The 27678-nt window shown below is 36.6% G+C and overlaps 1 protein-coding gene across 11 annotated transcripts in view; it reads left to right on the plus strand.

Moving 5' to 3' along the window:
* Positions 1-27678, plus strand: part of PTPRM (protein tyrosine phosphatase receptor type M) — a 457694-nt gene that overhangs the window by 220529 nt on the left and 209487 nt on the right. For all 11 annotated transcript variants that reach the window (XM_032690775.1, XM_032690785.1, XM_032690804.1 and 8 more), the window contains exons 8-10: positions 16382-16690; positions 19806-19915; positions 24332-24533. In XM_032690775.1, the coding sequence (XP_032546666.1) occupies positions 16382-16690; positions 19806-19915; positions 24332-24533 (621 nt within the window). The remainder of the gene's footprint in view (positions 1-16381; positions 16691-19805; positions 19916-24331; positions 24534-27678) is intronic.

Raw genomic sequence — 27678 nt, forward strand, 5'->3', positions numbered from 1 at the left:
GATTTGGGTAAATTACTCTTGGAATGTTTCAGATGCTCTTCTTCAATCTTTGTTAAAAGAAATGGAGAAAGTTCAAACCAGCTATCAGGAATTTTCTTTCAGGACATTCCAGACAGTGTCTTAGGCAAGAATAAAGTATTTTCATGTAGATATAGGAAAGCCTTCATGCATGTGTTTCTTTTGTCTCCACAGTATTGCTATATTTGTTTTGTTGTCCCTATGTTTCCCTCTTGACTTAAGAGATTGTTCTAAGTTATGACCAGGAAAACTATTTCTACTTTAAAATTTGAAATGGATTGCAAATTCTGTTGGAGCAAATGGGTTTATCTGCTGTAATTTTAAATAGCTTTTCAGTTGTACTGAGAGCAAAATTGTTTCAACAACATACAGTTGTGTAGGTAATCCTATGGTCTGCTGAACATGCTGTAAAAAATAATGTGTCTGTAGTTGTAAACTTTAAGCTTTACCTTTATCAAGAGGTTCTAGCAACATCATAAACAACAGGATTGAATCTTGAGTCATTTGTTCATGTCATTGGAACTTTAGATGGAATTATTACCTTATTTAATGTGAATTCCTGGGGAATACTTTTGTATGGACCATGATTAATGCCTGTGAAGCTGCCAGAAGCCTCCTAGGGTTTGTTCTGTTATTTGTAGCTAACTTCTTCTATGTGTTTTTAATCTTGTTACTGCGAATTTATCTAAAGAAATTTTGAATAGGTGATTTGGCATGAACTTGTAAAAATAGATGATTTAGACTTCTCTCTGCTAGAAAGCAAAGTCACCATAATAATAGGTTCAGCTTTTTAAGCTTTTTGTTTGTGCTTTTAAAACTCTCTTATAAATACATGAGGTAGCATTGCACAGCATGCCTAAACACTACATGGTTTGGTCTTTCACCTATGGCATTGACATGTAGTGCTTCCCTCTAGTGACAGATGACATTCTGAGCCAAAGCATAATTTAAATAATCAGCTTTTGTCTTTATTCAGCTGGGTTTTTTTCATATGCCCTGAATCTGCTAAGCTGAACAATCAACTAGTACCAAGAAAAGGCTTTCTGATTAGGCTTTTGGGACTTCTGCTTCTTATTGGGCAGTCTGGTTAACTTGGAACTTTCACTAAGCATCTCTGTATGGCCACATAGAAATAACCAAAGATTTCCAGCATCCTTGAGCTCCCTCATTATCCAATTACATGTCTGTGGTGGGTCCCCTATGATTGCTGTAGAAAGCTGAAAATAGCTGAAACCTTTGTTCCCCTCTCCACTTCTTTCTGCATTTTGCCAAGGGCAGCGGAGAGAAATGAAGAAAACCGAAAATGTGTTTTCCTGTTTATGTGAGCCAGCAGCTTTTACTACACCTGTCACTCAGGAAAGGCAGCAAGTTCTTGGGATGCATCCAGAGCATAGAACATGTCATAGTATTGAGCCCATGCACAGGGATGCATGATAGTGCTGTGGTGCACATCTCTCCTAGGGCATTTGCATGTTTAGATACAAGTGGGAAGGATGAGAAGTCCCCGGAATATGACAGGAGGTTAACCTTAAATGCCACAGTCTCCTAGTGTTAATAACCATGTTGTATTTTGACTTCTGGTGACAATTTTGTATTTGATGGGAAACTTGGGAACGTGTGAGACTTGTTTATCTTACATCTTTCACCTATCAGTAGTTTGTCACCCACATTCCTGTTCAAATTTGCCTTTGCTATCTTGCTTTCACTAGTGGGCTTCAGGTAATGTCTGGGAACTTTTAAGGTCCCATTGCTGTAGGTGGAAAGCCACTACAGGGATCCTATGCACCATATGACCCTTGTGGGGAATTGCTGTTCTGCAGCATGTTGGAAAGGGAAAAGGATACGTGTCTTCTGAACTTGAAAATGTTTCTTCAATGTAATGGGCTACAGAACATTTTCTATGACAACCACATGTATGGCTATGCAGTGGCTGAATTCACTCATGAATTCAAGGAGGAAACAGCTACATTTGGGCTTGCAGAAGCATTTTTCTTATTTTAGTTCATAATCAAGACCAGATTTTCTCCAGGGATAGCTGTTTTGCCTTATTCAACAACTTTAATGCTTCCAAGAATGTATCTTTTTTTGTTATTGGCAGTAGCCAGTGTTAGAAGAAGTTTCAGATCAGTGAGTTAAATCAAAAATACTTTTGTGTCATACTAAACACTGTTATATAACTCAGTATTAAAGTGGTCCCTTGCTGTTTCCTACTGAGTTTTTTCATCTGTCGTAAGCAAGGACTGCATTGTGAGGGACCAGTCCCTCAACCCCTATTCACTTGTATTCTTAATGGTAGTACTAGATGTTCAGTTCCGTAAAAGGACTGAAGTGGACTTACATGCTTCTGAGCTGTCATGGGAGCACCTTCTGTTTTAACTGTTAAAAGGACAGATTTTTTTATGGGTTTGGTGGTGAATTTTTTTTTCCAGTTGAGAACCGCTCCTGTAGTAGAATACTTGCAAATATACGTTAAGGTAGTGAAATCTTCGTATAAATACAGAGAAAGAAAATTCTAATCAAAATACTCTCTCAGACATCTAACAGTAATGTGCTTTAAGGCTTCTTGAAAGTTCTGTCCATGCAAACTCCCTCTTTAATTTAATTCTTAATTAAAATCATTATTCTGTGGCATATCTAACTAATTGTTTAGCAGGAGTAAAAAATGTCTGTCTTTAATAATTTTCCAGACTTAAGAGATTGTAGTTATCAGAAGAAAGATATTCCTTCTTGGATATTTCCTTTTTATATGTCTTGAGTAGTCTTTTGTAATTTTAAAAAATAATATTGTTTTAATTACCATGGTTACATGCTGCTAGTGCTGATAGAATTTAAAAGGATTGCTTTCTCCTCCAATACTTAATACAGTGTGAATTCATCAAAAATTAAAAAAAAATCAGTGTAAAAAATTTCTTGTCTATTTTAGGCTGCTATATATGGAGGCTTTGATACCATGTTCTTCATTCAGGGAATTAGTGCCTGAATGCAACTAAAAAGGTTCAAAATATCAAATCAGTTTGTGGCTGGCTCTGGCTGCCAGTCGCTTACTCAGTTGCTTTCTCTCTCCCTCTCCTCAACAGGATGGGGGACAAAATAAGATGGAAAAGGTCATTGGTTAAGGTAAAGAGAGGGAGATCACTTACCAATTACCGTCAGGGGCAAAACAGACTCAACTTGGGGAAAATGAATATGAATTTCTGTGAATTGAAACAGACTTGGGTAGTGAGAAACAAAGACAAATTGAAAATACAAGATTGCCCATCCTCACAGCCACGTCTTGCAATGTGTTGGTTGGAGCCAGCTTGAACTGTCTGCGTGTGGCACAGGACAGCCTCGGCCTCTCCTCACAGAGGCCACCCTGCAGCCCCTCTACCAGTGCCTGGGCAACTGCACCCAGGACACCATCCTAGCGCACCTGTTTGTCTTGAATTAAGCATTTGCCTTCCCTGACATCAGTTTGTCATCGTTTCTGATGTCATGTATCAGTAAAACAGAGTACCACGTATGTGTAGCTTCAATGCAGTTGTATGAATTGCTGAGGGCTCTCATATTGCTTTTCTTTCAGCTTTCAGAGCATACTGAAAAAGTGATAAGATCTGCTTCCAATTCAACACCAATGAAGATGGTGAAGGGTCTAGACCACAAGTCTCATGGGGAGCAGCTGAGGGAACTGGGGTTGTTTAGCCTGCAGAAATGAGGCTTAGTGAATACATTATCTATCTCTACACCTACCTGAAAGGATCTTGTAGGGAGGCAGGTGTCAAGTCTCTTCTCCCAAGCAACAAATGATTGGGCGAGAGAAAATGGCCTCAAGTTTCTCCAAGAGAGGTTTAGATTGAGTATTAGGAAAAAATTCTTCATGGAAAAGATTGTCAGCTACTGGAAAAGGCTGTCTAGGGAAGTGATGGAGTTACCATCCCTGGAGGTATTTAGAAGACATGTAGACGTGACACCTAGGGACATGGTTTAATGGTGGGCTTGGCAGTGCTGAGTTAATTGTTGGACTAGATGATCATAAGGGTCTTTTCCGACCTTAATGATTCTTTGATTCTATTCTGTGATTCTATAAATATCAAAGTGCTTTACAAACTGAGGATTTAGTTATGCAAATTGGAGGTAGTGAGCAGGATTTTTATGATCTTACAGTGACAAGCACCTAATCCAGAAATTGAGCTGAGGTTTCAAATTCTCCAGTACAGGGATCTTTCCACTAAGCCCTAACACCTGTGTGAGTAATACTGATCCACACAGACTTTAGCTGATAGGTTGTGGGTCTCTTCCAACTCAGAACATTCTGTGATTCTGTGATCTACTACAACAATATAAATTAATGTTTATAATACCTTATTAATGGTTATGTTCCGTTTTTGCAGATTAACTGTTGGAAATGGAGTCCTTAATATTACAATCCTATTTACAAGTCAATGAATTTACTTGTTCCAACAAATATAACATAGTTTAAAATGCAGTTGTGCTGCCGACAGGCTTGCACAAACACAAAGCAAATGTTCAGTTGTGCAGAAGCTTCTAGCTGAAGTTGGTTATACGTTATATGAATATTTCTAGATCCTCTGTGCATCTGTATACTAAATCCAGAAACTACTGACAAAAAAATAAGCATTGTCATAATTTAGGATTAAAATAGACGACCCCTACACCATTCTGCAAATGCAAAAGCATCAACTCTTCTGTTGTCACCTTCTCATTTGGTTCAGTTGTGATTTACCATAATAGCTTACATTTTCTCTCGTGTAAATGCAAATTTTGATACTTAAAATGTATCATGTAAAATGTATGGTTTGTGTCTTTCTGAATATTTCCTGTTTTCTAAAATTCAACTTCTTTAAAACTTTAGTAGCATTTTTAAATAAGGACACCTCTGTGGCTATTCATTGTTATAAAACTCTGGGAACTGCTCATTTTGAGCACTTAGAGGCTCTTGTTGCTTTTTGTGCATTTCGGTTTTGGTGATTTTTTTTCTTCTTTTTTACTCTCTTCCCAGTTTCGTTAGGAAAGGCGTCCATAAACATTAAAGCACTCCACTTGAGCACTCCACAAACTCTTATTAACTTACTATACTGAATTTTTCAGTTTCATGATTGTAATAAAGACAGGGGAAAGCCTGCAAAGAGAAGTGTCTGTGTTTGGAAGAAAAGTCCATGATTTGAAGCATATGTCAGCAGTTTATAAATTCAAATTAGAGTAACATATAAACAGAGATAATACTTGCTTTTTTTATTGCTCTCTGTAAGACCTTTTTCAGCATTCCCATTAGTTCAGTTCAACTGGAAAAAACCAATGACTAATGGACTTTGAATCCCAAGTCATTGGTGATAGAGAGTTTTCAGATTTATATATTTGCTGTCATATGCAATTCTGTAATTTGTCATACCAGCTTATATCTGGTGAAGTTCTACTAGTCACCTCTTCTGTGTTTTCCTTGAGTTGTGTGGTAAAACTGGGATCTGGGGCTCGTGAGTGACTTGCAGAACTGGTTTATGTCTCCAGAGTAAAGCAACTGCCTGTCTTTGACCAGCGGAACTATAATCTAATCCCAGCCCCTCTCCTTTGCTCAGGAGCACAGGTACTTCAGCACCCTCCCATAACCCCCGCTTTCCTGAATATTTGATGTCTGCTTTGTGTTCTTCCATGTCAGTTATGGTTCTGGCATAAATGCACACATTCTTTAATCCATTTGACAGGACCAAGTTTAGAAAAGGAGAAGGAAGCAAAAGGACATAACCAAATGCAAAGTGACCTGGAGTGATTAAAGCAGGGGATGCTGGAGGCAACAGAGGGAAATGTAGTCCTGATAAATGATTAATCTTTATGACTAGAGAAAGGAAATAAACAACAGAAGCTCAAGATCATGTGTGGAAATAAAGCATGGCTTAAAGGAAATAAACAATACAGGCTTAACTAATCTGTTACTCAAAAACTTGTTTATTTTCTTATTTTCTTCCTTATTCCATGCTTGTATTCATTTGTCCCTACTCTTCTTCTCAGGAGATCATATATAGCTGTATTGGGGCAGATATCAAATTCCCAGGTATATACATTTTTGTGGGAATCTTATGACTCTTTTCAATCTTACTGGAAAAAAGAATTAACTTTGAAACAGTTTACCATCCAGTACACCCATTTTTTCCAGCCCTTTTCCTTTCTCCCCCACTGGCAATTTCTTTCCTTGTTAACTTGTGTCAGAAACAAGGATGGTCTTGTTTCCTGTGTGTTTCGTGGTACAGTGTTAACAGTATAAATTCCCTTCATCAGCAAGCATAGTTTCTTATGTTTGCTTTTTGCAGGGAATGGCATAGCAGAGAAGAGTGGTGGCAAATACCTTCTTGATCTGTCACAGGGAAATCCAAAAAAATCTTACCAGAGAGGGAGGAATCTGAGGGAGTTCTTGAAGAATTTTTCTAGATACTGTGATATAACAGGAAAAAAAACCCGACTGAATATATTCAATCAGTAAGTCAACAGTGTGTACTCTTAATATAAGTGCTTTTCAAGTACTTTAATATATAAAGATTCCATGCATGGTTGAATGTTGCAACTGATGATATTGAAGCCAAATATTAGTTGCTACAGTATCAAAGACAAAGATGGTAGTTTATATTGCGACCAAAAAAACACCTTCATTTACTCAGTAGTCAGTAACTCCTCAGGTTTGTGTAGAGCTCCTGGGAAAGTCTGTGGATTACCTAACATGAGGAAAGTTAAAGACTGTGTTGAGACTGAGTAGCAATTACATAGGAGATTCTTTCAGGAAATGAGTCTTGTCACAAATTAAACAGATGATTGTCTCAATTTTATAGTACTTACGTCTCATTTAATATTGTACTTACATGTTAACAGTGGTTAGCACATAATAGTGAGTAGGAACACAGAATATTCTGTTCCCTTTGACATGTATGTAAGTTCAGTGTTTCTTTTACCAGTTGCTACAGAGAATCTGATTCATTTATCAGGTTTATGCATTTGAGAGTTATTTGTCAAAACTGATCTCACTCTGCATCATTTGGTTAAGGTTGATTGCACATGTCAGATTAGAAAGAATGGTAAATACTCTTTTTCGGTGAATAACATTGATTGGTGGCATTTTCTCTTTTACGTGGATTTATATGACCATGTTGTCCTGTCATCTTGGTTCAGTAAAGGCCTGTTTTCAATCCCCAATTTAACTACCACTGCTGTACATAACAGCTCTGAATTAATGTGATTTGTCAGTGGCAATAGCCCACAGTGATAACCAGAACACACTGCTACATCTTATTCTGACTGATCTATGAAACAGCACTGCCTATTTATTCTTTCGTGCAACATAATAAACAGTCTCTGGGCTTGTTTTTCAGGGCAGGTATTGAACAGCTGAAACCTTCACTAATTTACACAATGGTTTATCTTTTCTCCAGTTGACTTCAGGGGTAACTCAAGCAGCTGGGCCATAAAATGTAATGATTTTGAGCATACTAATGTTTCACACAACAGAGCAACAGTTTTGCCATTAATATTAGTCACAATCAGGAGGTGATTGAGACACTGTAAAAAATACATGTACTGTATTAGTGTATAAAGAGAATGGTTTTCCATACTGCAACACCATAGATGTATTCCAGTCGTGTCCAGGAAAATGGGCTAGAATGGATTTTTCCTTCACAGTAGAACTTTTAAATGTTTATACTATTCTCCTGGGTTCCCATTTTTTGACCAGTGAGTAGAAAAGTGTATGTTACATTAATGCCATTTCCCCTGTTCATGGTGTATGGTCGAATTATGTCTGTTGTTCTCATAATATGCTTAATTATGAACCAGCAACCTGCACCATTCCTTAGTACCTCTGAAAGTTTATGTCTTGACCCTGTATTACCAGATGGTTTCATGTTCAGTTGCCACAAGTCTATGGTGTGATAACTGTGTGGAGGAGGTGTGTCATGTGACCACAAAAGCAACTCTTCAGACCTTCCTTTATGTTCCCTGCGTCTTCTCAAACATGAGCAGTGTGTGGTCTGCATACTGTATAAATGGTCTCAAAGTCTATGCCAGCTTCTGAAGGGTACCACAGGTGTGGAGGTATGTCTGCCTAAATGCGTCTCTGTGTCAGATCAGGAGATAATGACGTGCTTTGTTAACATATGATGGAGAAGTGATCGTCAAGGACAATAATGACACTGTAAAGCAATCATGTGGTAACTCAGTAAAAGGGTTAAATGCCTGTGATAGAATCAGTCAAGAGGGACAGTATATGCAACATAGGTAATTTGATCTTAATTTTCCTCAAAGATCGTTCTGGTCCAAGTACCTACCAAAGGTAGAGCTACCAAAGGTAACATCTGTCACAAATAGGCACTTTATTTGCTGTCTTACCATAGTAATTCTTCTGAGAGTTATTTGTCACCACCTTTTAATTCTTGTTGGTTTACATATTCATGGAAGTTTCTGGGGTGAAGTTGGGATAAGTTGTCACTGGCACATGTGTGAAATGAAAAGTATATGTCTGCACTCTTTATTTTTCATTTTTCAGTTAGTTGTGTGCTTCCTTCATGCAAAAGAAAGAAATCCTTAAGAACACATGCTTGTCTGTCTTCCAAACTCTGTAGAATTAGCTTGTCATGAAATATAAAACTAATGTGTAGTTGTAAAACCCGCTGCCAGCATTTTCCTCTCTATTGGCTGATGGCTAAGAAGATTTAGAAATGAAAGGGGTTATTATAAAGTGATTACTGAATAGCTAGGTATGTCATTTTAAACAAGCAACTAAAATCTCTGTTGCAGATTTGGAATGTAATCTTGTTTGTATCATTCATACTTAAAATCTGATTTTGATTGTGGAGGAGTAATCATATAATGTAGGTAATTTGACAAAAATATATCGAATGATGTTTTTCTTTCGTTCCTTATTTAAATGTATTAGAATTTAAATGACACACCATTCCTATAAAATGACAACATAAAGAAATATTAGATTTAATTTGTATTGATTCAGATTTAAATTTTACTATAAAATGAAAAGTTCATATCAGCCCTCTAATGAAAGAAAATAGTGTCTAGAAACCAACACTTAAAAATGCTACTAACTTTAAAAGGATGTAATTGATGATTAAAAGGTTGTTATTGATGATTAGGCCTATAGATTTTGCAACGGTGAATGTCAACCTGAAGACATAGGCCTCATGGAATATATGAAGCCATGAATTGGAGGAGATAAAAAGTTAAGGAAACTATCTTCTTCAGGATTATATCACTCATTCATGTTTCTGTATCAGTGCTTGTAATAATGCATTACTAAATTCTTAAATCCAATGCCTGATCTGCTTTCAAGCAACAGCTACACTTATTTTTTTAAGTAGTGAACTCATGCCTTGGGTGCTTATTAGAGTTTGGTTTCAATCAGTCTTCTATAATTAGCTAAATATTATGGTTCTCTCCCAAGAACTCCTATATTTTAGCTTGTGTTTCATCTCGAAATATCACAGAAAAAAAAATCTCCTAATGATAAGTTGATATTAGTACTTATAATCCTTCCTGGAAAAAGGAGACCTCTACTACATCTCACATTTGAATTTGTGAAGTGACTGAGAGTTCAAGGTGGCTTGTTTTAAGAACTCATCCTGTTCATTTTACTGCTGTGAACTGTGAGTGTGTATTTTATTGTTTTCTGAACTCCTACATTTTGGAACTAGCCATTTCTGGCTACGAAGTACAAAAAGGACTCTCTTAGTGCTGTGTTCTGATGGTTTAGAAATCAGACTGAGAATTGTATTCCACGGCTTTTGTTAATGCTTTGTAACCTTCAGCAGATAATTAGTTTCTTTTGAGCTTCAGTTTCTTTGGCTATAAACTAGGAGATATGCTATTTTCATACCTGATATAGATACATAAGGTTTAACTACACAGTATTTCCAAAGTATATGGTAAAACAATCACAGTCTTGCATCTGGTTCCATGCTGAAGAAGAATGATGTTAGCTATAACCTTAACAGCAGGGTGGTTTGGGAGATGCTAGCTTTTCTCTTTTGCCCATAGGCTGCTGGCATCTTGGCCAGGAAATGGAGCCTGAGTATGACCACATGTTCTAAGTGTGAATCTTCCAGTTGTCAGATGCTGGGGAGTAGTTTAGTCAAGAGACAGAAAACTCTCTGTGGTGGGCTTGCCCTGAGATGTGGGGGTTTTTTCACTTCGGTCTTGTCCTGTTAACACCTTCTCTCCATTGTGACACTGTGAATGGTGAACATGATACTAAAGGTGCTGGGGAAAATGTGTGTAGGAGGCTAATTCCTGCTTCTCAATGCTCTTAAGTCTGCAATAACTTGGAAGAGTACAGAAGGGCTCCCCACTGGCTACTGCTTAAAGCTAGCATGCCAACTTTAAGGCATATACACCCTTCTGTTCATCTTCTTTCACTGGCATTTTGACTGTGGAAAAAAATTATTTTAATTAAAAGAATATAATTAAAAAGAATAATTAAAAAATACAGTTAAAAGGAAGCCACTTTCCCCCAGAATTTGCTCAGAGAAAAACAAGTATAATCCAGCTTTCAGCACTCTGTCTCTGTCTCTCTCTCTCTCTCTCTGTATATATATATAAAACAAATTATTCCTTCCTCTGTGGTATTGCAGGTGGCTACCATTTCAGTTTTGCTGTCTCACAGTTATTTCTCTCATTAGTGCTGAAGCTCTGCAGGGCTTGCATCCCAGTATTTTTTCAAGTGTCAGGGAGTACATTTAGAAGACGGATAGAAGTGCTGCTTTTCTGTGGGAGGCATCTAGTTTTGCAGAATTAGGGACATATTCTTTTAGAAATGCTATTAGTTAGTAATATGAAAGGATGCTAAGAATTTTGAACACCATAATTTGGAATCTTTTCCAGGAGGTACTGTGTATCTTTTGTGGTCTTTTACCTGAATATTCTTAATAACTATTGCTATCAATTTCCATGTCTACTCCATAACAGGAAGTAGAGATATTTCATATGAAACTAGAGTTCCACAAATTTACAATTGTTCTTTGCTGTTTTTTAACATTTTTGCTTGCTGCCTCAATGTACTGTGTTCTTAGGTGAGTAAGATGACCAATCTTTAATGTGTCCCTCTTGGAACTCCAGGGGTTGTTTCTGGATCTTTAACAGTTTTGTGCACACTGGCAGCTTAGTCTTTGTTTTCACTTTAAAATAATTGGACTCGGCCGTACAATCACGCCACCAACCTCTTATTAGGATTTTGATTTTACTCATGAGCCATTTGTCCCTTTGTTTCTCTGTTTACCTTCTCTTTGTTGGATTCCTTTCTTTTATAACCCAAATAATGGACAGTATGAAAAATCATGTGGGTAAAGTGTAAAGTTTTCCTTTTCTTCCTCTAATCCTAACTACAAAGCAGTTCTTTATATTAACAAATCTGACTGAAATAAAAATGTGTTAAAAGCTGTGAAATTGTGCCAACCAAAATCTTGCCCATTGTTTCTTTCCTCACTGCATTCTGCAGCTTTTGGTAAACTGAAATTCAAAAAACCCTGACCTGTTATCAGATCTGGTAGATCGTGTGGTATTTTGAAGAAAGAGCTCTTTTTGAACTTCAATCTGTTGTTGAAGAACTCAGATGAAGAATAATTACAATGTAAAAATCACTCCACCACAGTTGAATGTGGTCTTTTACAAAAGTGTCTGACCAAGTTGGCAAAAAATCTCAAATTGTTAGCAGTCGTGTAGATTGGGTATCAAATCAAATCAAATCAAATCAAAGACAAACAAGTAAATTGTTTTTCGTATTTTCCTGTTTGCTGTTGACTATAGATGTATACAAATCTGTAGATTTGTTTTCTAGAAGCAAACCATATATTCTTGCTTTGATAGCAGCTGACTCACAAGACCTATTTTCTGTTGCCCTACAGATGGTCTCCATAACTGTAGTATACAAGTTCCTTGCAGGTGTTCATGAAATTATATGAGATAGTTGGATACTGATGCTAGAGTGCTATGGCTCCCACTTTACTCAGAGTGAATTGATGTGAAAAGATGTTAAGTGATTTGAAAAAGACTGCTTAGGCAATCTGCAAAAATGTCTTTACATTTAATTAAGATTAATTAAATATTGTGTTTAAAAGAGCTATAGTGGATAATAATGTAAATCTCAAGAGATTCAGTTTCATCTTAAATTTGTATATTTTCTTGTTCTGTTTATCTCTTACATCCTGTGGAAGGACAGTAGAGTTCAATCTGGAACTTATGTCCCAAGAGTTGTTACATAGCTAAGCCACACTAATAGTTTGCCTAGACAAGAAGTAAATTCTTAATTCTTATTATTTGGGTGTCTTTCAAATAGTATCTAACACATACCAGATGTCTGCAGCTCCTGAAGTATCATGGAGTGGCGGAAAATCACCATGCCATTACTTTCTTCATCTCTCATTTCATTAGATCTGTGCAGTCTTTGACGAAAAGACAAAACTTCAGTCTGAGTGTTAATTCTAAACCCAGGTTTTGATGATCAATGACAGGATGCTAAAAATACACCTAAATGTCTCTGTGATTCTGAAATTGAGTTTCTGAAAAAGCATTGCACTTGTGGTAAGAAGTAAAGTGTGAAGTTCCAGAGAAATGAGCTGTGAATTGCAGCTGCAATGGAAATTGATCCTGTCTGTCAGTCTCTGCTCCATATTCTCAGGAAAACAGAGTGGAGCAGAGAAGGAGCCAAGATCACCGATTAAATAGGATGCTGAAGTGCCAGGGGCTAGAACCAGTCTTGTTGGTCCCTCAGGTCAGAGCTGCAACTGTCAGAATTCACTGCTTGATACCCTGCTGAAGCTGGCAGAAGGAGAGCAGTATGAAAAATGCTGCAGGCACCAGCAGGGGATTGGTAAGAACTACCTGGCTAAGCTTCAGGCCTGACAGGCAGTGTGCTCCTTTGGGAAGAAAACCTCTTCCTTTACGAATTGGTAGACCTTATTTTCCCCATTCGCCTCACCAGTGAGGCATAAGAAAATGGCTAGAATACTGAGGAGCAGCAGAGGCTCGGTTCATTTAGAAAACTGCAGTGGGTGGAGAGATCTGGCTGTATGACCTCTCTGCAGGTAGGCGTTCACTAAGGAGAGAGCAAAGATTCAGCAAATGGGTTTTGTGGTTTGAAGTGCGTATGTTGTATGTAGTACAATAGGTGTGGTATGTTAATCTCCTTATTCATCATCTTCTCTAAAAAGTGTGATTTCAGTTGTGATTAGCACTACAAAAAGACACTTCTTTATGTAGCTATTACTTACTTTAACTGATTCAAGTTACCAAGAGCAGACCATTGCTAGGATGACAACCCTCCAGTAGTGCAAGTCTCACAAGCACAATAGCAGCATCTCTACAAAATACCCACTTTTTCACCTAAAGTTGGGAACTCACTGTGGGAAAGTGATAAAAAGATCCTGTAGAAAATAAAAATCAACTAAATGAATTGTAGTAATTGATTCTGCTTTCCCTTTTAAATCATAGTCATTATCTGTCATTCTTTTTATGCAGTTTTCTTTCCCCAAGTATCCTGCGTCCTTCCTGATGAAAAGCATGTACCTTCCAGTGTATTGGAAGTGATGTACTGTGCTCTCAGATAGATAGATAGGCATTAGAAAATTTTTTTCACTGTTAGGATGTTCAGGCATTGGAATAGGTTGCCCAGGGAAGTGATGGAGTCACCATCCCTGGAAGTGCTTAAGAGGTGTCTGGATCTGGCACTGAGTGATATAATTTAGTGGTTTAGAGGTTACAGTGGCAGTGCTGGATGGATGGTTGGACTTGGTGATCTTAAAGGTCTCTTTCAGCCTTGATGCTTCTATGATTCTATTTATGAAATATTTTCTCTGGGGTATACACTGATACCTTCAGAGAAGTTCAGTGCTAACTTGATCAAATGGAAACTTCTTCTTCTGTCTTTTGTTGCAATAATTGCTATTTTTCATGACTGTTTTGAGCCCCATGTTTTTTAAATCCCCAAATTCTTTTGTTACCTTAGCTTTTTTTTCATGGTTAAAAGTAGTGACCTTAAAACATTCATTTGCAACAGGGGTCATCGGGGCCCCTGTTAGTTACATTGTCTCTGAATGAATGGTAAGAAAAATAGATATGAGCCCTGTACCTATCTGATGCTATAGATTACAGAATCAAGTCAGGAACAAAAGCAACCAGGGCATCTGCCTTGTCTGATGAACTTTATCCTGTGAATATCAACAGAAGCTGTAGTCTCCATCTTTTACAATCTAATCTCTTTTTTCCTTTGTCTGTTTTGTTTGAAGTGAAAATGTATGTCATTCTCATAGCAGTGACTTCAAGATTTAACTAGAGAGCTACCTTGTACTTCTTATTAAGGTAACATGACATAGGAGTATCTTTCTCCTGGGCACAAATCTTGGATAGGTTTTGACCCAGTTATTTTGTACAGCCACTCAATTTCAGTTTTAAAATGCTATGAATTAGTTTTATGTCTCTAATAAAATGATTTCTCAGGTCCCTTGTGAATTTTCTGATGTGCCTACTATGGAACTAAGCAGGCTGTTTCATATTGTTGCAGCTAGGAGCTTTGTTCAATTGCTTAATGTTCTATGTCAGGGTCACCTCAATTTTGTTGGTTTTCTAGTCCTACTTAGCCCATTCAGATAGCACTGCAGTTACACAATACCTATCAAATGTCCTTTGCTATTCATCATCTCACTTAAATGAAGAAATTCTTAGAAGCTGAAAAGAAACAAAAAGAAAAAAAGGAAAACTCATTTTCCATGAAATTTATGTCTGAACTACACAGAAGTAAATGTTTAGGGTTATATGAAACTCTTAAGACTTTCCAGTCCTTGAGATTTGCTTCTTATTAATTTTATTTGCTGTAGCGGTAGAAAATATTGCAGACCCCCCAAACATTGTGATTCTCAGCTGGGATACCTGAGCATGGAAGCAGGTAAATGACTGTACAGTGATTTATCCTTATTGGAGACATTTTTACCTCTCAGTTGAGTCACTAGAAAGGAGGCCAGGATTAGAATTTGTTTTGTTTTGCCATTTTTTTACCAATTGCCAAATATTCTGTACTGGTGAAAATTAATTAAAAAAAAAAAGCTGGATGATTTGAAAGGGGGGAAAAAATACCCTGCTTTGTAGGCGTTAGAACAAGCAACTTCTTAACACCTTTTCTTCAAGGAGTTAAGATGAATAACATCTTTGAACAAATATTTCAAGCATGCAGAGACTATATTAAAAAATAAAAAGATGAAATCCTGTGTAAATTGTTTAGAACATTCCTAGTGAAGACATGTTGATTAATAAACATAAAAGAGGGAAGATGCATATTAATTTGTTTATATATAAGAGGCTTCTAACTCATTAAAAGTCTTCTAAGTGTTTAACTAGTGAAGCGGTGGATAAAACCTGACATTGTCTTTAATCTTGTGGAGGACTCAAATATGAAAAAAACCCAGATTATTGCTAAATATGTATAATAGCTCTATTAATGGCAGTGTTTTGAAAACGTGGGGTGTGTGTCAGCTCAGTGGTTCTGCTTGTAATATGGTGGAAATTTTAATTCCATTTTTATCTCAGTTGCTGGGATCAGTAGGATTGAAGAGAACTTAACTTTGTCAACCACAATCTTTGGTGCTTGTATGTGGATTTTGGTAGATGTGATTGATGGCTCGTTATCAACTGGAAGATTGCTAGGAAAGCACAGATGCAGTAGATGCCTTATTTCTTTAGATTCTTTGCTAAACCACTATGACAAACTGAGGTATTTACACTATTAACAACTAATGTTTTTTTAGGAGAAAACTCCTATGAACTATTTTAAAGGAATTGTATTATTAACTTAATGTACTTGGCAAATAGAGATCAAGCAATTGCATTCAGTCTAACTTAAAAACACATGAATATGAAATAGCTGAAGAACCATCTAGCCTTTGTATAAACAGTCCTTCAAGAAAATCACCGTGTATATGCTAGTTTTCTCTGAAATTACATTTTCTTTTTAGATACTTGTTTTCACAAGTTTTTGCTCTAAAAGTGTTAACGCAAATTAATTTGTAAAAAAAAATTGGACTTAATTTTTGCAAGCAATAGATAGGTAAAAAAGTAAGTGTCATTTCGACTGTATCATGCAATTTGAGTTTAAGAACTTTTTAGTGTTTTGTTTGCTCTTTGTTTTTCATCAAAGGCACTTCTCTCTTTTCACTTTTTCTTGTGTTTTTCAGAAGCCTATACCTCTATTACACTGTGATTCTATAAAGCAATGGATTACTATTTCTTCTTATACACCATATTTATAGAATTGTATGGCTCCTTATTTCTTATGTTACTTACTATTATAATATGAATAAATAATCATACTAGAATTATGTCGGTAATTTTGCAGATCCGATGCGTGGACCACGAAAACTAGAAGTTGTGGAGATCAAATCCAGACAAATCACTATTTGCTGGGAACCATTTGGATATAATGTCACACGTTGCCATCGGTACAACCTCACAGTCCATTACCGTTACCAGGCTGGAGGTCAAGAGCAAGTGAGAGAAGAAGTAAGCTGGGATACAGAAAGTTCACATCCCCAGCACACAATTACTAATCTGTCACCATACACAAATGTTAGCATCAAATTAGTATTAATGAATCCCGAAGGACGAAAAGAAAGCCAAGAACTTGTAGTGCAAACTGATGAAGATGGTGAGTTTTTCTATTTACATATAGATTGTACATGACCTGATACTCAATACAGTTTTCTATATAAGTGCATGTTCTATTTTTACTGAAAATTGTAGGAGATTTTCCACCAACTTCACCAATTTTGCGAGTAGAGCTCCATTATTACAGTGATCTTTTACATAACCTGTAACATCACACATAGTTTAATCATTTATTTCATCATTAAACTCATAACTTGTGCTTGAACTGTATTCTACCACTTTAAACTTCCAGCATCAGTTTGATGAAAATTGAGGTGATGGTCCACAGTATCCTCATGTAAGCTTTTCTACTGAGTGATGTGCTCAGCATTAAATATTTGTTCTTGATTTGTGGTCTCAGTTTCTCTTTCTTTGGCTTCCTAACCACTGGGCAATGTTAGTTGCTTATTTAAACAATTCCAGACATTGAAATATACAGATATTCCCTTCCTTTTAATAATTTTCAACTCACAAGGGGTTTTCAGATCTCTTTTTTAAAAATTTTATTTTATTTTGAGCAAAATGTAATTTGCAAATGTCTTTTTTGAAGCAGGGACAGCAGAATTGGCTGCTGTGTCTTTGCAGTGTTCTTAAAAATATTGCATGAAAAGGTTATACCATCCTCCTAAGTCCTCTATGATATTACTTTGATTACACATGCAAAGAGTTTACTGGAACTCTGTTAGCTACAGTACCAAAATGGGACTTCCCTGTTGAATTGGTCATGCACCAGGAATCAGTTTCACCTTTCCAGAACATTCTGTGCTGATATATAGTCCCTTAGTGCCCTCTACAAGTGTACCTTAGTTTTTTTGACCTTGCTTTTAGCTATTTTAAATGCATATATTTCAAAGAAACCTTATCAAGTGACTCACATTGCTTTGTATAACAGATCTGTCCTCCTTCTATTTTTATCATCTGCAATCTGAACAGGAATGGCTTTGTATTTACTTCCAGATCAATTATAGGTTTACTGCAAACATGTTGGAAATATTTCTAGTAAAAACTTCAGCAGTAATGAGTTCCTTTTATAATAAATACTTGAAGTCTGTCATTTAAACCTATTAAATTATTTAATGTATGCTGCATTGGTTTTATGTAGTACTAATTTCTAATCAAAATATATGAGGGAATAAATTAAACAATTTAGGAATATACATTTACTAATGCAATGGATTCAACAAAGCGTAGCTAACAAAAAAAGTGTTTAATTAGAATTAATTTTGGTGTCATCCTCTAACTTCGATTAAGTTCAATTGTAGGATGACAAAGCTAAAGAGCTTATTGTTATCAGGGATGTTTATGTATTTTATCTAAATTGTCTTATTCATGGCCCTCTGGAACTTTATGTTAGTCTAAGACCTATTAAAACCCAACATCAGTGGCTGAAAGAGTACCTCGGACAAAAATTACGAGGTTTTAGTATACCATACACATTCATTAAGGTGTATAAATCTGAATTTAACACAACAGAGTATACCGACCCAAATAATCATCTTAATTTTTCAAATCACACAGTCATGTTTGTTGCAAGGGACTTCCAGAGCTCACTTAGTCTAGCGTTTTGCTCAGAGAAGGTTAAGTGAGAGCAGATTGCTCAAGGGCTTGTACAGTTGAGTTTGAGTACATGTCTAGGTGACCTCTGCCAGTGTTTGACCCCCCCCCTTATGGCATAACTGCTCAGAGTTTATGACCTTCAGATAATTTTAGAGTGTTACTACAGAGGTTTGCTATACTTTCAGTTTTCTTATGCTATGTTTAATTTCTCTTCCTCTACGCATAAGTCATTAACCCCATGATTCCAAATTAGTTTTGCCAGTTCTCTCCTACTTGGAAGCAAGGTTTAGTGTCCAGAATTAAAACTACCCTGTAGCCTTTGTTTTACTGGTCCATAGAGGACTGGTAGGCCAGTTCAGAAACCACCACTTGTGTCCTTGGATCTTCCCCTTGGTAGAGCAGGGAACTCTGTGAAGAGCTGTGGACCTTGTAAACTCCCATACCAACAGCATGGAGCAGTAGGAGAAGGATAGTGCTCTACCAAAAGTGTCAACAGGAAGGAGTCACCAAATATCTTGCTTGCAGATCTTTCTCTTCCTTAACCATTCAGGTAAATCTCAGTAAGGGATATGAGAAGTTATTTCAACCAATGCAGAAAGTAGTTTCCGCCTTCTTTCTGTAGCAAGTGGAAAATGTTAAGTGTATCTTCTTGCTGGATTTTCACATGCAGTTTGTGGAAAGATGCTAACACCCCAATGCCTTTTGCCTCACAACAGTCTTGTGTGCATTTTTGGGGATTTTCTTTCCACATTCCTTTGGCAGTGGTGTTACAAAATGAAATCACAGGTGCGTGTCCATGTGGTGTTTACATGTCTCCTTCTCTGAAAAGTGCATTGAGATTGGCTTGGGGGTAAGGTAATGATTGCAGAACAAAAGGGAAACAGAATTAGATACCAGAGGGTGGTTAATATACCTTTTATCAGAACCTTCTGACCTCCCTGATTCGTCAGAGGTCTTTCTCATACATTAAGAAACGTTAAGAAAAATTAATAATGTCAGATTTTTAGTTTGGCTGTTTCATAATTTTCTTATGTTCATCCTGTTGTAGGTCTTCAGGCCTAATGTCAGTGAGCATTGCTGTTCTATGCAACGTGGCTCGTCTTTCCAAGTTAACCTTTCTAGTTCAGTCTCCTGAAACTATACCTTGTTATTTCAGTGCTTGTCCATTTTCATATATGAATGTTTAATGTGTTTGCCATTTTGGGACAGTAACACTGTTGATAAGTAGGTATCACAAGTAGATTTTATTTGCAAAAGTTGATATTTGAGATATTGCCTAATTCCTTGTAAAAAGCTGATTTGTCTTTTTATCATCCATAAAGTTTTACAGGAAATGTGTGATGCTCACGAATTCCTTCTTACACTGAAGGTGACACATAACAGCACTGTCTTGTTAAAGAAATCATTGTCCTCTGGAGCTACCGTGGCTTTTGCTTCAGTCTTGGGGAAATAATAGTGGGATGGTTTTTATGCCTCAGCAGTGCAAATATTAAACAGAGTGTGTTTAATTCCTTCTGAATTTTTTCTTAAATTCTTCTTTTTCTTTTTTTATCTCTTAGTCCCGAGTGCTGTGCCACTTGAATCCATTCAAGGGAGTACCTTTGAAGAGAAGATTTTTCTTCAGTGGAGAGAACCGGTGCAAACATATGGTGTTATTACTTTGTATGAGGTATCTAGAAATTTGCCATGTTTTAATTTTTATGTATAGTTCTGATTTTCAGAAGTGCATAATTAGTATGCAAATTAATATTTTTTTTACAGTTTATGTAAAATTAACTTCAGTTTGAAAATAGTAGCACTTGGAGAGTAAATATATATAATGTAGGAGTGAATTATGCAGGACCCAGAATGTCCTTGAGTTACCAGCTTTAAGAGAACTGCTGTTTTTACAACCATGTGATATAGCATTCTCTCTAGTAATCTGGATGAAATATTTAAAAGATTGAAAGACAGATCTTAGTGAATTTCTTAAAAAAATAGGAGACATAACACAGCAGCGACAGTCAGCGTCACATTTAGATAGGACTCATTACACGAAGCCTATTGTAATAGAAACAAACAGGCATAATTCAGAAAAAATCTAGCATTTTTTAAATGCAAATTCAACAAAATTGTATGTTGTTAGATGTCTAAAAATCACTGCTTTTTCTCATGTAGAGCCTCTGCCTGAATACCTCTTAGAAAATTTGACAAAAGACTGCACAGATTAAGCTGTCAGACAGTAATCACTGTTAAGCTTCTTACCTGACCTTACTACAAAATTGGTATTGAAATGTTTTGTTTAAAAAAACCCACCTAAATGAGATATGGTGTAAAAGAAAAGTTAAATTGAATGGTAACCTATTGATACTGTTTTGAAAACTACTTTATTGTAGGAGGATAAAATGTTATGAAAAAGTATGAATTGATTTTTTATAAAGCTAAAAACTTTGTAGCTAGTTCATCAGTTGTCTGTCTTCAGGGATCAAAATGTTTTAGTTAAGTGTTAAATGTTATTATTGATGTTAGACCTTATGTGTATAGAAACGCACAGTGGTGAATCCTCTTTGTACTTAGGAACATGCATGAGTGTCTAATTACTCTACTGAGGAGTATACACACATATACGGGCAGTTCATTCCTGAATGTCTACATGAATCTAATTCTGTCAGCTGTACTGAGACTTGTGCAGGTGTATTCAGAGATGGGAAAGGACCAGACTTCCTAAGGTAGTCCAAACAGTGCACATTTCTGAACATCAGAAGAACGTAGCATTCCAACAGTGAAGAGGATTTTGGAAAGAAAATCACCTTATACTGTTTATCTAATACATCTCAAAACAGAGATGGGAGGAGCAGGGCCATCAGTTAAATCATTAATTAATTAATTAATTTTTAAGTAAAAGATACCAACAGACTGATGCAATCATGTTGTCCCTTGTTTTAAAGATGTTAGCTCAGTCCAGTCAGGTGGCTGAATATGAACAGGCACCTGGTTGCTGGAAGCTTGTTTGTCAGTACTTTTTCTGCCCTGTTGTTTGCTTATAAGCCTAAAATGTATTCACAAAGTTTTTATAGATATGACTGGTAAACTAACTGGGGGCCAACAAATATACAGTGTGGCATATTACCTATTTTAAATGTATACTTCTGGTGAAGTATAAAAGTATACTTCGGTTATATTTTAGCTAACTGAACAGGATCAGATCCAGACAAGACAGATGAAATTTAGGTACCGATGTTTTATAGGTTGATTTAGACTATCCATGATATCTCAGTAGGCACCTCAGGCTTATAGTTATGCTTTCAAGGTCATGCATCCAGCACAGCTCCAAATCACCCAAGCTTGAGGAATGAGGAGTCAAGCTCCTGTCTGCATCCTGTTGTAAGCCAAAGCTTAGACAGAGGCATCTAAGCCTTGGCTGTGTATGCATCCACAATTCGGATCTGAAAAGCATAGCCATTAAAGCTGCTTTTGTACAAACATAAGCCATGTTTGGTATGTTCATGAAAACTACGCTCATGGCATTCAACTTTTAGAGATTGGTCTAGCAGACAAGCAGTAAGCTAGTAAGGGGAAGGCCTGGGTAGGAGACATTTCAGCCTGAGAGATTCCCCAATTCATGCTGATCTGCCTGCAGGGGAACGATTCAGGCACAGAGCCACAGCAAGGGTTGAATGCTCCTTCCATTGGCCTGTCACCTGCCACTGGGCTGTACACAACCAGGGGTGAAAGAATTGAAGTGCCAGGAGGAAAACAAGTATGAGAGTGCCGGGTACTTTAGAGTAGAAGACCCACAGCTTGGGTAATGCAAAACTGCATGTAAGTCTGAGTTAGACCTAGAAGCATAGTTGCTCTTTCCAGGGAAAGCTCTTTAGCTGGTAGCTATTTTTTGTAAGGGCAGCCTTAGGATTACAGCAGCAGACATTTTTCGGCAGGAGGTCCCAGGGTCTTGATCCCAGCAGACAGATAAAGTTAATGTGCAGTCCTGAGTCTCCATCTCTGTTCCTAGAGAGAAAACTCAATCTCAGCTCTGTGTCTAGCATTTTTTACTCAGAGGACCTAAGTCTCTATGTTGTTAAAAATCTCATAACTTAGTCTGTTTTCTGGGGCCAGCTATTTGGTTTTAGTACCTGAAGAAGACAGTCTTTTCATATGTGTGGTGAGAAAAACATAATGACAGATTATTCCATTTTGCTTCACTGTCGCCAGTACAGGTCCACAGTTGTTGGAATAAAGGTATTAGTCCTTTGGGCAAGGTTTCATCTAAATTTGATAAAAATAGTCAACATCCAGTGAGAAAATGACTTTCATGCCCCTTTTTTTCATCACTTTAAAGCTGAGCTGGCATTAGCAACAGTTTAAAAAAAAACCCAAACATAGAAACCGTCCTTCAAGTAGGAGTGAAATATAGAAACAGTTCAAGTTTATTTTAACCAGGCAAAACGTTTATTTTTTTCATATGTTCTTCATGAACCATGGAAGAACATGTTTCATTGTGGAACATCAGCCATTTATCTATCTAGTAGCTAACCACTGCAAAAATTTTGTAAGAATCTAACATATACTGCTGAGTCTCTGATAGCCTGGTATCATTTTGAATAAAACTTAAATGAGATTTTGGAAAATCGAGTTAAGAATCATAGAAATATAGAAAACAGAATTAAAGGGAGCTGCAGGAAGTCATTTAGTTCACATATCTGTGGCAAACAGGATCACCTGTATTTCAAGCTTAACTGTGATGTAGTTGTTTAACCTGTATTTTAAAATCTCAAAAAAAAGTTATGACCCACTCTCCCAAAAGCAGACATAAAAACACTTAGCATGAGATAGGAAGATTCAGTTAAGCAATATATAACCTCAATTTCTTTACTGATAGAAGTTCAGATAGTTGGTAATGTAATCTTCTTCTGTCATCTGTAAGAATTAGAAGGGTTAGTTGAATCATTTTTAAGGCACTTTTAGTTCAGTTTATGGATGAGGAGTTATAGAGGATCTACCTATATCTACTGAAACGTCAGGGTTTATTTAAATGGTATCAAAGTTTTTATTTCTAATTACCAGCACTTTATTGATGTTATACTATATGGGTCATATAAAAATCAGTTTTCATTAAGTCAAAGGTTTTAGGAAACTGCAAGTTTTTGAGGCGTGTAATGCCAACACTTGGATATTCTATGTATTGTGTGTCTTCTTAATTATAATGATATGGAGTAAACATAGTAAAAAGAATGTCAATTATCACTTTATATAATGAGGGTGCTGAAATTATTTGCATAAAAATGAAACTTTAAAAGTAAAAAGGAGGGATGAATAATTTTTACTTTTTAATTTTTTTATGGTTTTCTTATTTTTAAATTCTCATTACAGTGCAAAGAAATCAGTAATTAATAGAAGAAATCTGGATCAAGTTTTACTGTGAACTTATATTAACATTTCTAATGAAAGCTAAAAATACTGTTTGAATCAAACTGAGGATACAGTATACACTCTGCATATATTACTTAACATTTTATCTCTCCTTTCCTCCAAATGAGAATCTGACCTAGGTACAATATAATAACCTGAAAAATTCCAAATTAGCAAATGTAATAGCTAAGCTTCAGACTAAAATAGAAGCTTTACCCAGTTTCTGAAAAAATTACCTTAAGCTGCACTTATTATCTTTTATGGACTTCCTTATTCAGGGCAAAGTGTAATTACAGTTAAGTCAGCTGGAACGGGGGGGCTGCACCCCATGTTGTTCACTTCTCAGTTTTTACCTGGTTGTTTTGGCTTTATTACTGTTGCTGATCAAAACCAACAGTAAGATGAATTCAAAATATGACACAGTTAAAGCTAACATCTTGAAGGAATTAATGTAAGCCTGAACCCATCGTTTAGAGTTGTAATCTAGCTGCCTCTAAGTCTCTGTATCTATAGAAGTAATAACTCATACCAGTTAGGACTGAGTTTCTGTGTCCCTTCGTGGGATTTGGGATTTGAAGAGTATAAGAGAGTAAGATAGCTTATCACAAAATGTCTGACAGCGCATACATCAGAAGGGTTTACTGGATAAAGATGCAATCTCCTCAAGGCAGTTTATAACTTTCTTATTCTTTTGCAGATCACCTACAAAGCAGTGAGTTCCTTTGACCCAGAAATAGATTTATCCAATCAAAGTGGACGAGTCTCAAAGCTAGGAAATGAAACGCACTATCTCTTTTTTGGACTGTATCCTGGCACTACCTACTCTTTTACCATCAGAGCCAGCACAGCTAAAGGGTTTGGACCTCCAATAACAAATCAGTTCACCACTAAAATATCAGGTACTTGATCAAAGAATATCTTATTTTCTTATGATAATGAGTTGGGTAATTCTTTTGTTGTTTACATCCTCTTTATAATTTAACAAGCAGGAAACTGAAAAAGTAAAAAACATGTTCATCCCTGAAGATGTCAAAGTGACATATATTACCATATTTGAAGAACTTCCAAGTGTTTCAATATTAGCTAATACTTTGAAATTCCTGTTCACAACTGTAACATATCACTCAAGAAACCGTATGAATTATGTGTTGCAGCCACTGCCAGCTGCAGTTGCAACATTTAGCACACGGTTTTTTGGACCTGAAGATGAGGGTTTCATTCAGAGCTTAGTCAGCCTTGACATAATTCTAAATTAGTACAGTAACAGTGCTGGAAAATCTCTTTAATGAGCCATGAACAATTGAGAGTAGAGTAGAAATACTATACATCTAGTGCTCGCTTAGGAAGTGTAGTTAACTGCCAGTCTGCATATGTTCCTAGCAGGCGTGTGGACTGAAGTGGATATGAAACTGTATTAGACAAGAACATCAGGACTGGTGGTTTTCAAATAACAGCAGTGTGACTCTGTCACTTCGGCAGATCCTTGAGCAATATTTTAAAGCCCTCCCAGAGGTAGAGGAACACTTCATTTCTCTGGTTGTCGGGATGCAATACTATTACATCCTCTAAAATGCTTATGTAATTGAGGACAAAATGTTTTCCAAAGTTATAGTTGAAATCCCTTTCTTCTTCACTTCACTACAGTTCTGCTTTGGAATTAAACTGACAGTTGAACTATAACCCCTTGATAATATTTATACAAAATTGCCTTATCTATTTGTGGTCAACTGTGCTTTTCAGAAAGGATAAAGGAAAGCTTTTGGGTCCAAAGTCATCTGTGTCTTTTACTCTCATTCTGTGTACTTTTCCCCATCCCTCATTTTCTGCCCTCACTGGAATGAAAAAAAACTAACAAGTGTTAATCAGAAATAGAGTGATTTCTTCTTTCTTGTTATAGGAAAGGGCAGTTAATGCAAAGTGGCAGTTACTGCCAATACTGATGCTTGTGGAGAAAAAAAAAGTTGTTAATTTTCAAGTGAGATGATTACTCTTTATGGGACATCTAAACAGAATTAACACTGATTAGTAAAGATGGAGTTCATTTTCCATCCCCTTTCCTATACTGAGCAGAAAGTTTCTCTGTCAGAAATCAATTTCTGACACAGCAAAACTTTATATGAGTTGGGATGGCAGGATCAGCTCTTACTAGAATGAGGAATGAAGGAGATATTGAGCATGGATGAGAATCTGGATAATTGGGAATAGTGCCAGATCTTAAATTGTGTTTATCTAAAATTATATGTCAAAAAGAAAAAAGCATTAGTAGGAATAGACACTGCAGGCCTACAGGGAGTGAGGCTAACCTCCAAGTTGCCATGTGGTAAGGTTCTGCAAACTGTCTTGTCTGCGCTCCACTCTCTCATTGCTTCCTGTTAGTTACTGTACTAACAAGGAATGTTTGTGACTTGTCCACAGGTAGTTAAAACCAACCTCTTGATGAAGTTAGAATAGAAACAAAATGCATATATTTTTTTAATATAATTGAAAAATGAACAACTGACATTTTAGCTGTTGAATATGGTACCCTCTTTGCAGTGCTGTTGGTCTGTAATTTCATTGTCTCACTGGAAGGCTTTTAGGCTCTTTCATGTGGCCAGTGCTCTCCATTTTGGACAGATGTGAGACAAAACTGCTTCAACTGCTTAATGGCAACAGTGCATTCTGACCAATTTCTGCAATTTACTTTGTCTGACTCTAGATGGTATTTTTTTCTGCATAAAAATCTCTAAATTTCCTGTCTTAAGTGATTTCAGTAGTACTGTTCTGTACTGTAAATCATTGCTGTGTTTTATTTTACAGTTGTGTAGATTGGCACTGATGGATGAGGTGATCTTCATCTACATATTACCAAAGGCAGAACTTGTAACAGTACATACTATCACAATTGATGGGCACTCTATTAGAAGACTGTTTTCTGTTGTGTGTAACTTCATGAAAAGTCAGCTGTGGATACTGAAATTTTGTATACTGCCTTTCATTCTGAGAAGAATTTCATCCATTTCAGGGACACAGCTGACATAATTAAAAACTCTGAGGACCAATAAATTACTGAAGTGCTTTCAAATGGGGATTTAAATATTTAACAGGAGAGACATTACTCTCAGCCATCACTCTGAAAATCTGTTCAGTTCAGGCAACTTGTAAATGTTGCAGTTTGCACACAATGGTGGAAACTCAACAGAATTGAGCAGCGTACGTCACTATAGCTGCCATATTCACTAAACATATTGAAGTTCTCCAAGCTTTTAGAGCCTTGCCTCTGTGTTCATCAACTCATTGTGGCCAAACATAGGTAGTCTACCTTTGAGTACTTCTGAGCTTTCTGCTGCTGAAGAACAGGGTGTGCAGTTGCAAAAACTGTGTACAGGAAGAATATCTCCTGTTTTCTCTGTTTATTGATACGTTCCTTCTTTACATGTGGGCAGTGTGGAGAAGGAAGAGTCATAAACTAGACAGGAGAAAATGGAGAAGAGAAAAAGTAGCCAGGACTAAAGGGTGTGGCTGGGAGAACCAAAAATCCTATCTGGCATAGGAAAACAGTTCTGGTCTTGATAGGGACACTGAAATTAGTAAAGAGAGCAAGTAGGGACTTAGAAGTCATAAATTAGGAAAATTAAAAGACTTGTTAAGGTGTGGGCAGGAGACCAAGGGCAAGAAATGACAGGTATTCCAATAATGTTCAGAGTTCATACTCTGAACTTCAGCTTTTTGGAGATGCAGTTATGTCCATCCTTATTTTCAGGATGGTCAGGTTGAGAATGGGGACTTACATGAACAAGTTCTGGTATTCAAAACTGCAGAACTGTAAACTGTTTCTTAATCTTTAAAATACTATGTAATACTATGCCTTTAAGTGGGTATCCAAATTACTTAAAATGATTAATTTAAGTGATTGTGCCTTATATCCAGGGTTGTAAACAGAATAAAACCTGCTCAGCTTACAAGGAGGTTTTTGAAGAATTAATTTTTTTTATCTGTGAAGTATTTCAAAACTGATAAATATCAGTGAAAAGCAATGAAGATGTTAATGTTTTCACATTTCCT

This window comes from Chiroxiphia lanceolata, chromosome 1 (genome assembly GCF_009829145.1).
Source record: "Chiroxiphia lanceolata isolate bChiLan1 chromosome 1, bChiLan1.pri, whole genome shotgun sequence".
In the NCBI taxonomy this organism is placed as follows: domain Eukaryota; kingdom Metazoa; phylum Chordata; class Aves; order Passeriformes; family Pipridae; genus Chiroxiphia; species Chiroxiphia lanceolata.